Raw genomic sequence first — 15546 nt, forward strand, 5'->3', positions numbered from 1 at the left:
TTTGGATTCTGTCCAGTCCCAGTTTCTCAGATTTAGAACAAAGCTACCTGCTGACCACATCTGCATGAGACACTGGCTGCACAGTAGCCCGATACTGCTGTGCAGTAGCATCATGAGGCAACAGTGATGCAATGCTATTGTGCAGTAGTCACAAAAAAGATCCAATATCTGTATTTAATCCATGATTTTTTGTATCCCGGAGGTTGATGAAGTGAAGTGCATAGCCTCGTCTCTGAGAAGTGTTTTGTAAATTTCCTTTGAGGATTAGAACTGAGAGATCCAATCTCTCAGTTCTAATCCTCAAAGAAAACTTACAAAACACTTCTCAGAGACAAGGCTGTGTACTTCACTTCATCAACCTCCTGGATACAAAAAATCATAGACTAAATATAGACATTGGATTTATGATGCATTATAACCTGCCTGACATCTGACTCCCCAGGTACCTTTCCACTATTTAACTGCTACATTCATCCCCCTTCTCCCCACCCACCCAGCCTGTCTCTCACCCACTGACTCCTCAATTTACATCTTCACTGACTGCTTGTCTTGCATGAGTACCAGCCCATCATCTGGCTCCTTCATTATTCATTCCATCCAGGAAGAGCACACACCAACTGCAGAGACTTCCTCAGCCTGACGAAGGGTTTTTAAATCCGAAAGCTTACTAAAAAAAAAATCCAACTATTTAAGTTGGTCTAACAAAAGATATCAGATTCACTCAAAGAACCTCATCGGCCTATATCCTAATGCCATTCACTTGTAGTGGTGCACTTACTATTACTATTAGTACCTGAGCCACATTGGTGGTTTATAGCATTTAATGTAAGTAAGTATGGATATGAACTTTTAATGGACTTCAGTTAGATAGGTCTTTTATTTGGATTGTTTTAACTTAGTAGATTTTAAGTGACATTTTTGGTGTGTCATCCAAAGCATGTCAAGTATTGGGGCATCCATTCCCTCCTTTTGGGAAACAATTCCAGAGCCAGATACATCTGCAAGAAAGCTCTTTCTGTCATTCAGCCCACATTTTCCTTTCTGAAATTAATCCCAGTACTCCTAACACTACTTCCCTGCATCACAGTAAGTAACTCCTTTCATGGGTGTTTCTACCCTCTAGATTCATAGGGCTGGGAATGGTCCCTCAGGTGTCCTGAAGTCCATGTCCAAACAATTTCCAGGTTGTTGGTTAGCTAAGGAAATGTAACTCTTTAACCCTTCTTTGTAGTCCATTTGGCAACAGGTGACAGGTATGACAGCTTTCTGGAAGCAAGAAAGAAAATAGGAACTACAAAAGGAAACAAAGATACTGTTGATACACATGATATTTTCTTTTGGAGGTCCTTCTGTTGCTGTGTGTAAGGGAAGAAATGAGAAAATAGTTACTAAAAGCTAACTGGTAGTAGAGGGAAGAAAATTAGGGAATCATGGACCACTTGTGTGATACAAAGAGGTTCTTAGGGAGATTGATACCATACATACTCCATTCAGATCCAGTCTTGCATGAGTAGAGCAATTTTACAAGTGTTTGTATTTGGTAATAATAATGGCTAACTTTAAATAGATCACATGTACTTTTCATATGAAGTACTTTATGATCCCACAAACAAAAATTTAACAAGCTGTTAATTTGTTTCTTATGTGATGATCTGAAGTTAAAACTAATCATGAATAATATACTTAATATGCTTAATAACTACTCTTCAACTATTTAGGTTGGTCTAATAAAAGATATCAAATTCACCCAAGGAACCTTGTCTGCTCATGAATAATATAGCATTTTTGTGTCGCATGTTGGTAAGAACAAAGGGGGGGGGGGGGGGGGAGACCTTGTCTGACCAGGGTTTCATTTTTAATTTCTGTGAGAAAAGCCCAAATTTGGCTGAGAAATTTTCAGTGCTGGCAAGAAATCTTCTGAAAAACTTAAGTGCAGAATTTATACAACATCAGTCTTTTATGGTACTTCTGCCTCAGTTTATATCAAATCTAGCTGGTACGGCAAGATTATTTCTTGGAGCACTGCCAGTAGCATTCTTTTCTGGAGGCTATTCAGTACTGCTGCAGAGATTTATGTTGCAAATATATTCCCAACAACACATTTAAATGTAATTTAGCACCAATAAATTAGAGGCCTTAATGTATGTGTATTTGTGTTTGCTGAAGACTTAAAAATTTCACCTGAAAACTACAGCCATCACTATGATCTTGCATTGTAACATGGTAATCAGTGTTAGCAACTGATGTTTGGTTCAGGATTTTTAATGTAGTATGAGAGTTTAAAAGTGCTTACATTTTCATGGCATACACTGCTTTTTGTTTTAGTCGCAGCACTTGGAATCATGTAATCACTCAAAGCCTGATCCTGCAAACACTTACAGTAGTAAGCACCATTCCCGGAAGAAAGTATCTGCAGAATTGGTTCCTGATAGTGATAACATACTCTTATATACCATGCTCCAGCCATACTTGTAAGGCTACTCAAGAAAAGAGGGAGTGCAGAGAGCCAGCTTCTTATGACTGGGAACTTCAGGCATGAGAAGTCAAAGCACCATCTGTGGTACAAGATACTTCAAAGAAGGTGGAGTCATGCTAGGAAAAAATCACCCTGCCATAGTGACTTGTGCCACTCTAGGCGGTCAGACTGTTTTTGTCCACCTCAAGCAGAATGTTTTATGGCTATTGTTGCATTAAAGCATACCAGGCATCTTAGGCTGTTAGGTGTACAACTGCATTAATATAATTCACAAGATAAACCTAGAGTTTTCAAATAGGAATCAAGTGTCAAAAACTTTCTGGTACCTGTTGTAATCTTTCTGAGTTCTTTGCAGCAGAGGAATTATTTTTTCCCCTCATCACAAAATGGTGAAAGCTAAGAGCTGGCATTTTCTAAGGCATGTCTTAAATCTAACAAGGGGTGCCTTGAGTATAAAAAGGCAGAGAATCATTGACATAGTGTTTGTCCAGTTGTCCTGAGCAGCAGTTAACAGTTTATGGGAAGAAATAATTGAAGAGAGACCAGAGGTAATTGCCAGAGAAGTGCTCCTGGAAAGCTTATATATTTTACAGGACATCATTTACAATATAAAGAAGAAGAAAGAGGAGGAAGAGGGTGAGGGAAGAGAAGTAATAAGAAACAAGAAAATTCCTGACAGTGGAGTTATTAATGGCTTGAGGGGAAATCAAATAAATGAAATCAAGAGGAGAGGAGGCTGGAAATGAAGGAACAGATGGATTGGAAAGAGGTTACAAGGCTGACAATCAGTGCTTAACATTGGAACTGGAGCTGGTAAATGAGATTACACTTTTGAAAATAAGGATCCTAACAGAACAGAAAAGAAACAGATGAAGGACAGAATGGACAGAATAGGAGAAATTGTTAATGGTGTGGACTTGGAATTGGAAATAGCTACCCCCATTCAAAGAGAAAGCAGTTGAGATAGTTGAGATGGAGGAGATGAAGTGGAAAAAGGGCAAGAAAGAATATGAAATAAAGCAAAAAGTTAAAGCGTAGGTTTACAAGACTAAAAAGAAATTTCAGGAGTGAGTCAGCAGAACCCCATAAAATGTGTCTTGGACTGCCTTTCCCACACCAGAAGAGAAGGCTGCCCAGCCTGGATCCACCAGTAGGAATACAATAAGGCTGAAAAGACAAATACAAGTGTTAGCTATCACTCTCCCCACTGTCTCAAGATAATGACAGCCAGCAGAGCTCAGATTCATCCCACCTGCTAGCTAAAAAGCATGACAACTATCAGGTTCAGCTGTTTTCAATGAATGTGACAAGAGATCACTACATCAAGGAATGTAATATGGACACTATATACTTCACACTGAGTTATGTCAATAACTAGGGAATACAAGAAAGATCTTGTATTGACCTTGCACTGTTTCAACATTTATTTGCCCTGAAATAGTATTATAGTAATGTTTTTTACAAAGTGCTGCAGTTGTGGGAGCATAACAATCATATCCTTCTCCTTGGCCTTATTCTTGTCCTTGCCTGACATATAACACCGTGCATAGAGTTTTTTCCCTCATTTGCTCCAGGGATAATTTTTTTGGGGTGTGAAAAGATTTAAAAATACAGTGTAGAAAGAGCATGAGCATATTTGTTAAAATTGTTACAGCATATTCCTTTGCATTTATTTTGCTTCAGAGTTAATGATTGTCTTCAGTGGAAATACTCCTGATTTACACTGTTGTGAGGGAAAAGCCAGGTCATATAAACTGGTTGTGATAAGGCTGATGTATTAATATGTGGTCATTAAATTTTCCATGTGTGGTCTTTTGCCAGAGAATTGTTTTTATGGAAATGTTGGGATGAATTGGACAAGTTGTTCCTGAGATAAGAACTTGAGAAAAAAAATACATGTTATTGAAAATATTTCTAAAGATTTTTTTTGTCACATCATATGTAAGAAATGGTTCAGCCTAGAAAGTTCACATTTGTTTTATTCAAGAATCCTTGATGAGACTTCATGCACAGCAGTTGCTTGGAGAGGACAGTATTTTGTTATGGAGTTATTCACTAGCAATTTGCTACGGTCCTAAAATTCTGTCAGAGGGTTGCCAAAAATGTTGAAGCCCTGTCAAGGCTGACATAATTCAGGTGCTATCCCAAGAGCCCGGTGAAGATTGGGAAGTGTGCCAAAGGTTTAGTATTAACATGCAAACCTGCATAGATATCTCCTCCAGGGTTCTTCTTTCCCATGTGGATTTTTATGGCATTCAGGTCTCACAAGAACTCTGGTGGACATAATTCCCTGTGGAATTTTGCTTACTTTGCAGAAGAAAGCAGAGCACTGTCAGTGAGTCAACTACAGTTCCTTGATCCTTTGCACTGCCATGGATGCAAATGAGAGCTGTCTGAAAGCTGCTCTAATCAATGCCAACTGAAAGTGGGCCCTAAAACCACTGTACAGAGGATTGTTTGCACCAGTATAGTTACACAATATAAATGCACCAGAGCCAAAATATCCTACTACAAACAGCTGGCAGTAGAACGGCTTACCCTATAAACTGTCAGAATCATGGAAATTATGGCTGGAAGAGACCTCAGAAGGTCATGTAGTCCAATCCCCTGTGCACAGTGGGATCACCCTTGTTTAAACAATTCTAGACAAGCTGCACTGGTTTAAGTCCTTTTTAGTACTGGTGTATTATATTTACAATAAGGGTTTGCTCTGCAGCAAGAGTTGCCACTGTAGATCATCCATCAGCTGGAGACTACCAAGGTACATTACAGTCCAGCCTCTTTTTTCTCTGTGCTCAGACACCCACTCAGTTATACCGCCTGAAAGAATCACACAGACAATGGGGAAACTGATTCCCTCCCTCTGCAGGGGAAAGGATGAAAATGACTGTACAAAGTTCTGCAAAATACATGAACTGAACAGTTCCAATGATGGCCAGGCTGTGTTAAGGATTTTACAAAGAGAGAAAGAATGATCCAAGAAGTTCACAAAACATTTATAATGCTGTCTTCAGTCAGATGGTTACATATTGCTCTTTCTGTTGTGCCCTTGTGTTATTAAAGGCTTGATCCTATAAAGTGTCAAGTGCAAGCAAGAGGGCCTGAGTGTTTTTTTTACTCCCACAGCCTTCAGTGGGAATTGAGAACACTCAATATCCTAAGGAATGTTTTGCATTTAGAAATGCTGAGCACCTTCCAGTTGCATAGCTGGGATAGATAACAGAAACAGACTCAGGCTTTTCCTTTGGCCATATACTGTACTGCTAAAAAACCTTGGGCTCTTGTTTATGCTGTTCTTCAGGCCTTCTCCTGTTTTGACTGAAGTCAATGGTATCTTTCTCAACTGGATGAAGAGAGGAGCAGGACTGGGTCCTCCATTAGAAGCCATTGATTTCCAGTAGCTACAGTTGGAAAATGGCAAATAAGACAGGGTGAAAGCTCACAGCAGCATAATACAAGTACAACACCATCTCCTTATGAAATTCTTTTCTTTATCATGCCTCTCTCATCTCTCCTTATTTTTCATCCCATGTCTACATTAAACCAATGCCTCTGCCTTTGTGCTTGCCTTAGTTGTATTATGAATGTGATACAACTGTGAAGTGCAAAGCTCACTCAAGCATAAGAGGCAAAAAAGAAAAAAAAAAGACAAAGACAACGCCCCACACATTCACTGTAGGCACAGAAAAATGCAGAGTAAAATGCTGATTCCAGCAAGCACGTGAGATTGAAACAAATGCTATCTAGGAAACGCGCACACACACACACACACACACACACACACACACACACACACACACACACACATGCGTGCAAGGATCCTGGCATGAGTGAGCATGAAGATAAAACATAATACCTGGAACAATCTTCAACTACTGCACAAAGTGGGAGCAGCAATGTATTTGGCCCTAGTATCCACCATTATTGTTCAGTAGCTCTGAAGTAGAAAGTTACAACATAATTCAACTTCACTCAGATAAGATTTACAGTGTTGCCATTTTTTAAACTATCCTATGTTTTCCCATGGTTTGACCTTCGCTTCCTTGGAAGGACCATGCTTTCTTATACATGATGATATATATATAATAAATATTTTTAATTGCATTTAAATCTCAAGTAGACAGAAATAGGATCAGCAAGAACTCCAGACTACAAATGGTCACTAATATCAATGAAAATTATATCTCTGCCATTAAAAAACTTTGATGATTAGCCTCTGGTGCCCTATTGAACCAGGTCTCTGAAAGCAGTGTGCTTTCCCATGCCTGGGATATGCTTGCAAAGAACTTTGATCTGTTCTCCCTTGTCACAAGAGACAAGTATGAGTGGGGGAAAAGAGAAGATAAAATTAAGCTTCTTTTCTGTGTAGGTAAAATGACAAAAGAGATGACAAAACCTTAAGCTTCAACTTGGCCAGCAAGCACATGCTAAACAAGTGTAGAACAGGATAGAAAGTGGTAGTTCATGTGTTCTCAAAAAAGCTGACACATTTCTTTAACCAAGAGAAACATTCTGACTGCAATCCCACTCCTCTGAAGCTTTTCAGTTCCAAATTAGTCCTAGTCTTGTCTCTGTCTGGAATTCATAGAGCTTGTCTGCATCAGCCCCAGGCCACCTGTTGGAGTGCACTGCTAAGAAGTGTTCCTTGGCGCACCTATTCCAGGCCATCTTTTCCCTATGTTGCTACAGAATGTATAGACCCTGAAGGCCAAAAGAGGTTATTTGAGAGGAGGGCTTTAGTTTTAAGCCCTGCCATACCCAAGGCTCTTGCTCTTTGGCAGATCATCTGGACCAGAGAAGCTTATAAGGTTTGTGGCTGTCATCCTTCTGAAGGATATTTCTGCTTCTTCAAACTATGTGCCCTATGAAAATCTCTTGAGGACAGACCAGACTTCAATAACTTTGTCAGGGCCCTTGAGGATTTCATTAAGGCCATCCATAGATGCAGGAAACCTCTCAGAAATTCAAATTAATATTTACAAAAGGAACAATCAGCCTTCTAAAACTTCATGAAAGCACTAATACCTCATTCAGGACAAAGAAATATAAGAAAAGTGAAGAATGTAGGTAGCAATTAAGCATGATGTTCTGAAAAAGTCAGACTTTCCAGAAGGTAAAATGCTTGTACTTCCCAGCTAACCTCAAGCTGTAAGAACTAACTAAATAAAAGAAATACTGTGCAGAAAATTAGATATGAGAAATGTTAAGGGGGAAAGGGGCTGTTTTGAGGAAGTTGTGGTGGGAAGACTGGGCTAGTTACTGACTTTACTGCAGAACTGCTATCAAAACCTCACAATGAGCAGTAAAACTTGGAGATGCTAAGCACTTTTCTTTGCAAACCTTTTAAATCATGAAATAAAATCACATGCAGCTAAGCTATGGCATTGCCATTTGTACTGCATTAAATATTGCATAAGTGGGAAAAATAATAACTGTTTCACATTAGGGCTGTGTCATGTGCGCAAAACATGAATGCCAACAGCTAATGAAATCTGTGCTATACAAAAACAGAACAAGAAAAGGAGAAAAGGCTTCTGATTCAAGAGTTTTGGTCAACTCTAAAAAATCACACTTCATTCAAAATTATTTTTAAGTCCTATTGTTACAAGTAACAGCAAGATGAAATATAACCAAAAGAGATTAGAGGGGGAAAAAATCTCCTGTTTTTATTATTTGCATGTGTCAGCTCTTTGAGCTTACTCAAAGACCACTAGAGCCAATGGGAGTCTATTTATCCCATTTAGTTTCCCCAGTATAGTCTGACTTCCTCTTGTTTGTGTTGGGATTTGACACAACAAAAGTAGAAGAAAACATTTTTGAAAAATAGGAAAAACGTATTGTTAAGCCACAAAAGCTGGCAAAGTAGCTCAGGGACTGCTGTAGTACCTGAAGCTATTTTTTTTCTGATTATATTTTAATTTAATAGAGTCCCTTTACTGTTGATGTGTTGCTGAGAGGGAATGAGTCATTCCTAAAATATGTGGATATGCTCTTTACTGAGGATTTGATCCTATACCTTGAAGTCACTGAGGGTTTTACAATTGGCTGTAGTAGCCCAGAGTCACTGTAGTGCTGTGGCCCTGTCATGCTGGCCCCATCCAGACAAAGGTATTGCAAACTTGATGAATTAGGCACCAGTCCCTGTCTGGCGCAGGCGGCAACTGTGTAATGCCTGATGCTGAGAGTCTGCAGGGCCATAGTCATGATAAAGATTAATTGAGAGAAAGCAACCCTTGGGGCCCTGGAAGCTAGGAGCAACTCAAGTCCACCCTTTGAGCTGCACAACCTGATTCCAGAAGAATTCAGAAAAGGTAGTGTTAAGACTCCTCTCCTTCCCCTCGAGGCCTGTGCCAAGTAGAATGTGGCTACACCTGAGAATCAAGGAGGATCAACCCCTACCTAGTAGAAACTACTATAAATATTTAAGTCTATATCCTCTATCCAGCATCTCACACAGACAGAGGAGCCAGAATAAGCTGCAGGCTGGAAAAATTCATTGGATGCTCTGGGAAAGGGTCACATGAATAACCTCTGCTACCATATGCTGTCCTCTTAACATCTGGTCAATAGGCAGCAGTGGAGCCTTAGAGGAAGCATGTTTGTGCCAGGGCTAGTGCAAGGCCATGGTCCTGTCAACACTGCTGCTGCAGGAGGGTGAACTCTGGTCACATCTGTTTTGTAACATGGAGTATGTCACTTAGTACTCTAAGAGGCATTTTCTGTCTTTTAAAGCTGTAATTGGTCTAACCTGTGGTGCTAGAGCAGAGCTTCCTATTCCCCAGTGCAGATCAGCCTTGAGAGGTAAATATTTAGGCCCTTAATAAATCTACCCATATTCTGTATTTAATTTCTGTTAATGTTTAAAATGAGGGTCTGTGAATATTTTATGCTAATACTTTATGACATTTTGCAGCAACATTGAAAAGTAAATTCCCACTTAACCTAAATACAGTTGGACAGATTAAGAGAACAGAAAATTGAACTACAGTGGAAGCAAAAACCCTGAAATGTAAAAATACCCACAGTAGGAGGGCATCTATTATGAAAGAAACAAACTCACAAATAATAATAATAAAACCACCCACATAACACAGAGATGCGCAAATCATTCCGCGTAGACTTTTCAGAGACAGAAAAGACAAAATCCAGAATTCCCACCTCCAGGTCAGATCCTAAAGCAGGGGCAGGCAATTATTTTGGGCAGAGGGTCGCTTACTGAGTTTCAGCAAGCCATTGAGGGCCACATGACAGGCAGCCCAGGGCAGATTAAAATTAATTTTCTAAACTTTTAGGGGCCCCGCAGGCCAGATAGAATGGCCTGGTGGGCTGCATTGGGCCCCCGGGCTGCATTTTGCCCACCCCTGTCCTAAAGCTTCTCACCAGACACATTTGGCACAGAGTGCTATTCACACCTCTCACCAACAGAGGTGCTAGTGAGGAGAGTTAAGAATTTGGGCTCCACTGGAAATCACCACACTCAGATCACTGCATTTGACTTTAATGGGATTGCTCATGTGCTTAAGCATTTGTAGGATCAGATCCTTGGGGAAGGTACCTAATTTGAGTAATGGTCAGCATTTCTGATGAGAGACAGCCCCCAGCCTCCTTGTGGTTAGACAGTGCAAGGCTTCAAATCTTTTGTAAAAGGGCTTTGCTTAATTAAGGCTGGAAAAAATATTTAATTACTGTAGGTGAAATTCACTTGTGTGCAGACAGCCTACACATGACATACAAACACCACTTAAACCGTATGTTAAGACCCAGGGGCTTGCTTTATCCTGGTGTTACTTCAATTGCATGAGCCGAGAGTTACTGGGAAAAGGCTGGGACAAATATGACTCCATGTCTCTTTCTCAGCATGGATCAGAATAATTGAGCTGTGGTTTGGGGATCTGTATCAAGGGAAAAAAGGAGTCATGCCTCCCAGGCCTCAGAGCTGTAGCAGAGCCATTTTGTATCTGCTGATTGTGCTTAATAGCTGGAACAGTGTGCAGCCCAACTGGACCCAGGAGAGGGGAAAAAATGGAGGATCTGCAGACGTGCCATAATGGTGGTGGGAGGGCAGCGAGTGGGGTGACTGTCCCAGACACCGAAGTGCAGGGGAACCAACAAATACTGCCCAGCCGGGGTGGGGCGCAGGACAGAGCCACAAGCGGCTTGTTTAGTGGGGCATTGGGACAGGGGGAGGGCGGTTCCCAATGCTGTATGCAGTCCCGGGTAAGCATGGGGGGGGGGGGGTGTCCCCCCTGGATTTGTGTGTGGGGTGAGGGCAGGCTGCTGCTGTGAGCTTTGCCCTGGGTGCCAAACTTAGTTGCTATGGCACTGTCTGCATTAAGTCTTCTATATCGCTGTCCTGTCTTTCCCACAGGATCCCATGTATAACAATAACTTGGGAACTCCAACAGAGTGGTGTTCACTTCAGGGGTTGCAAATGTTCTGCTCTTCCCAAATTCTTCCCCACCTTTTGCCCAGTGGAGCTGCACTTATTCCATCACAAAAGAAGGAACATATACCTGGAGATGTTGGAGCAGGATTTGCCTTCACTGCATCCTTATCTTGAGGTATAACTTTAAGTTTTGCCTGTAGCCTGATTGCTACCCACACACACAGAGTATGCCTATAGAGCAAAATGAAGATATGACTGCAGTGCAGGCAGGCAGGCATTCCAATGTTAACTTTACTCTAGCTAGCAATGTTAACAATACCAGTGAAGAACCACAAGTACAGGCTGGCAAGTAGAGTATGCAACAAGGTCCCTTGAGAGCTGTGGTTGCTACCCTATGTTCAAGCCTGTATTACTTCATTTCCACTGGTATTTCCTTCCCTTCTTATTCATGATGGTACTCCCATTGACTATGATAGACAGCTCTTATGAGTCAGAACAAAAGTGCTTAGTCGTGATATTAATATGAAAGAGGAAGATGATAAAAATATACCAAATGAACGTTCTGTATCACTGATTCTGATGCCTTGGAAGTCCCTGATTTGTGTGAGAGTTCCCACCGCCTTCTATTGCTGTTCCATTGCATACTCTTCGTTTTCAACAGAACAAGCCAGGTTGTGACTCAAACGAGGCAAGAATAATGATCTTAATGGCAAGATTTGCAAATGCTGGACTTTTTGGAGCTGCAAAATAATGTGGGGCACACATTTGCATAGCAGTCATTTGCACCTACAGTTTATATCACTTCTGTATCTCAGTAGCTGACTGTGTCCACGTGCCCAAGCAAGGAAAACTGAGACAAAAAAAATATTGTGAGTGTACCACAGCACCAATCGTGATTTGTACCCATGATTTTAAGGAAGCAAAATGGGGCTGAGACCTGGGTGAGAACAGAAAGTTGAATATTTAATTCGTAAACCAAAAATCTTCTCTCATGGAAAGAAGTCACTCAAAACACCACTTTTAAGGGCCTCAGGGCTTTATCCTACATGTCCAATGGTTGACTTGCATCATAACTGAAAGCACCTACTTAAATGCTTTGTTGGGCTGGGGCCAGAGAGCAAAGGGCTTTTCAGGATTGAGCCCACAGATTAGATAAATTTACCTGTGTTACCTGGGACTCCTCTTTATGAAACTGATTTTATAAACTGTTGCACCCTGTGCTATTAATGCTGTCTGCATAACTGTGCGACTGCACTGGGTTTGTGCAAATTAACAAAACATCACCAATAAGTTTCACTGTTCTTCCAGGTTGTTTCAGCCAGCTTCACCACTCTCAGAGGCTCAGGCCCAACCCGAGCGCTGCACTGCCACAGAACTACTCAGTGCCAGAGCAGGGGTAGAAACTGAGGGCTGGTCCCCAGGGCTGTGCCCAGGGGTAGATCCAGGGGAATGCACTGGTGCACTTGCACCCTGCTTCGATTCCTGCTCCACCCAGTTTCAAGCCAACTGCCTGGCACTGGCAGCAGCATTTCTAGTTAGGCAGTATTGAGGGGGTCAACTGACTCCATGTCTTATTATAATCTAACTTTCATTTCACTTTGTTAATGGTCTGGATAGTCCACCAATCAGGCTAGCCTTTGTTCTGCAAGTCCGCTGTCTGTTAGCTGCTCCTGGTAACAAAGCTCCTATGTCTCAGCTGTGCAAGTGGTTTTTAACTCATCTTCCAGTGACGTTATGTTTGTTTTTTGCATCAATTCTACACTGAATAATGCAGCCCTCAGCCTCTAGGATACTGATAAAGCTTCTAGGTTGTTTTTTTTTAAGTGCGGAAAAATAGGTGTTGTTTTCTATGTGAGGATGCATCTCATCACTGCACCTTCCTTTTCAAAATTTTACATCCGCCCATGGCTGTGCCGGCTGCACAAGCTGAAAACATAGAACAGGCAGATTTGGGATTAAATGAAAACAAACAACAAAAACAACCCTTTTTGGGGCAGAGGGGGGCAAGGATGTCTCAGGCCCCGCCCTGTCATTGGGATAAAGTTAGACACGTTTTCCCATGCAAGACTTTCTTCCTCAGGTCTGATCACAAGAAGCCAGACAGCGTCCTGCATGTGAAAGCGCCTCGATTTATCCTAAGCATGGAGTGGGTCCAATAAAACATAGCACCCCGAGACACCCTTGCTTCTGCTGTCAGTCCTGGGCCATCCAACAACAGCCTTGCTCTTGTACTAGCTATTTTTTCTTACAGGGGTGTAGGTTGTAGCCGTGTTGGTCTAAGGACATAGGCAGACCAGGTTCTTTGGGTAAATCTGGTATCTTTTATTAGACCAACTCAAACTATTTGAGCTAGTTTAATAAAAGACATCAGCACCCAGGGAACCTTGCACTACCTATTTTTTTCTTGACATTCAAAAAGAAACCCAAGACCATCCATCATTTCCCACCCTTAGATTCTCTTTTTGGAGAGAATCCCTCCCAGCTTCTTTATCCCCTTGGATTTGCTCATCCCCAGCCCGAATCAAAGACTTTTCCAAGTAGATTTACAGCAAAAAGCGGAGGTGGGGCCTGCCACAACGGTGCGCGCTGCGAATTAGGCCCTGCGGGCTGCCGCCCAGCCTGCCCCGCCCCCCCCCCCGCATTGTGCGAGCGGCAGGACCCAGCAGGAAGGCGCCGTCGAACTGCAACTCCCGCGCTGCCTTGCACCGGCGCGGTGCATCACGGGAGCCGTAGGCCGGCGCGGGGCTCGGGCCGCGGCGGAGCCCAGCCGAGAAAACTCGACCTCCCGGCGAGCCCCGCGGCAGCAGCACAGGCGCAGAGCGGCGAGGGGCGGGGCCGCGCGATGAGTGTGTGTCGGTTTCGGGCTCCAGTCGCCATTTAACGCCGAGGGCCGGCAGCAGCGGCAGCTTCCGAGCCACTCCCCCACCCCACCCATTGGCGCGCTCGCGAGGGGCCGGGCCGGGCCGGGCCGCGCCGCGCCGCCACTTCCTCGCGGGAGGCCGTGGCCGCCATGGCCGTGTGAGGCGGGCCGGTGCGGGGCCTGCTCCATGTCGGCCGCACCGCCCGCCGCAGCATGGGCGCCGCCGCTGGGCCCGCGCTCGCCCCGCCGCGCCCCGCGCTGAACAGCCCGCGGGACCCTCCCTTGTGGCAGCAGCTGCCGCGAGCAGGCGCGGCCTGAGCGCTCCCAGCGCCATGTCGGGGGGCGGCAGCGCGGGCCCCCGCCTGCTGGCGCCGCCGCCGCCCAAGAACGGCTCCAGCTCGGACAGCTCCGTGGGCGAGCGGCTGGAGCAGGCGGGCCCCAGCGGCGGCGCGGGCCCGGGCGGCGGCGCGGGCGAGGAGTACCGGCGCCGCCGCCACACCATGGACAAGGACAGCCGCGGCGCGGTGGCCACTGAGCACCGCTTCTTCCGCCGCAGCGTCATCTGCGACTCCAATGCCACCGCCCTGGAGCTGCCCGGCCTGCAGCCGCCGCCGCCGCCCGCCGCCCCGCTGCGCAGCGCCCCGCCGCTCACCTCCCCGCCCGAGCCTGCTGCCCCGCTGCCCGCCCCGCCGCCGCTGCCGCAGCCCGCTGAGGAGCCGCCTGCCGCCAAGGACCCCGCCGCCGCCGCCCCGCTATTGCCCAAGGAGGAGCAGGAGGAGGACGAGGCGGGGGAGGCCCGGCTGCCCCCCAGCAGCAGCGCGGGCAGCGCCGCCGCTGCAGCTGCCAGCCGCGAGGCGCAGGAGGACCGCAGCCGGCAGCAGGAGGACATCGAGGAGCTGGAGACCAAAGCCGTAGGCATCTCCCCCGACGGCCGCTTCCTCAAGTTCGACATCGAGATTGGAAGGGGCTCGTTCAAAACGGTCTACAAAGGGTTGGACACCGAGACCACGGTGGAGGTCGCATGGTGTGAGCTGCAGGTAAAACATGACCCGCAGCTGGCAGTTCAGTGGGCTTGTGTCTTGCCTGCCCACCCACTAGCCGCTGTCAGGGATGCAGGTGCAGCCTGTCCTGCCATGCTCACTACCCAGCCACTCCTCAAAAGGAGGGTGCAGCTGCTTCCCTGGGTCTGGCTGCCCCCTCTATTCCCAGGACACGTTTCCCTTGAGAGACCAGCCTTGGAGAGGGGAACAGCATTCAGTTTGTGGCTACACTTTTTGTTTTTGTTTGTTTAAGGCTTTACATCTTTGGGAGAATGGGAGGCAACTTGGAAGACTGAACAAATTCTCCTAGTCTTGGGGAGGCATGTCCAGACTAGAGAGGGGCTCCTAACATGACTTTGCATGGATTGCAATCTAGTTTAGGTTTGAATCTGTTTAGGAGAGGGGATGTAACTTGGAAAAAAAATGACTGGTGTACATAAGCATGCACATGTGATGAAAGCATCTGCTAGAAGCTGCTATGAAATATCCTAGCAAAATTCAAATAAAGTACTGGTAAACGGATGTCAAACTAGTTGGTGCAGTGCACTACTATTGACTTGTAGCTCCAAGTAGGTTCTGCTGCTCTTGCTTGATAAAACAGCTAGTATAAAGCCTCCTATCCTTAGAGCTGTAAAAGATAAAATTCAACATTTTCAGGTGACTACCCAGTTAAACTGGTAACTTGCTGTACTTTCCAGTTCTTGGCTATGGTTTTGCTAAACTGCACTCCCATGATGTCAGGATCAGCCTGAGCTTCTTGGCAAGTTAGAGCATGTATAACTGA

The 15546-nt window shown here is 44.6% G+C and overlaps 1 protein-coding gene across 7 annotated transcripts in view; it reads left to right on the forward strand.

Annotated features, from left to right (window-relative positions):
• The first annotated feature begins 13852 nt into the window (after positions 1–13852).
• The window catches only part of WNK1 (WNK lysine deficient protein kinase 1), a 145720-nt gene continuing 144026 nt past the window's right edge, over positions 13853–15546 (forward strand). For 2 of the 7 annotated variants that reach the window (XM_059726501.1, XM_059726502.1), the window contains exon 1: positions 13870–14759. In XM_059726501.1, the coding sequence (XP_059582484.1) occupies positions 14055–14759 (705 nt within the window). In that variant the 5' untranslated portion in view covers positions 13870–14054. Of the gene's footprint in view, positions 14760–15546 lie in introns of all 7 variants that reach the window. The other 5 variants (XM_059726505.1, XM_059726500.1, XM_059726498.1 and 2 more) reach the window with 5 other exon arrangements.

The sequence above is a fragment of the Alligator mississippiensis genome, chromosome 4 (assembly GCF_030867095.1).
Source record: "Alligator mississippiensis isolate rAllMis1 chromosome 4, rAllMis1, whole genome shotgun sequence".
Classification (NCBI taxonomy): Eukaryota; Metazoa; Chordata; order Crocodylia; family Alligatoridae; genus Alligator; species Alligator mississippiensis.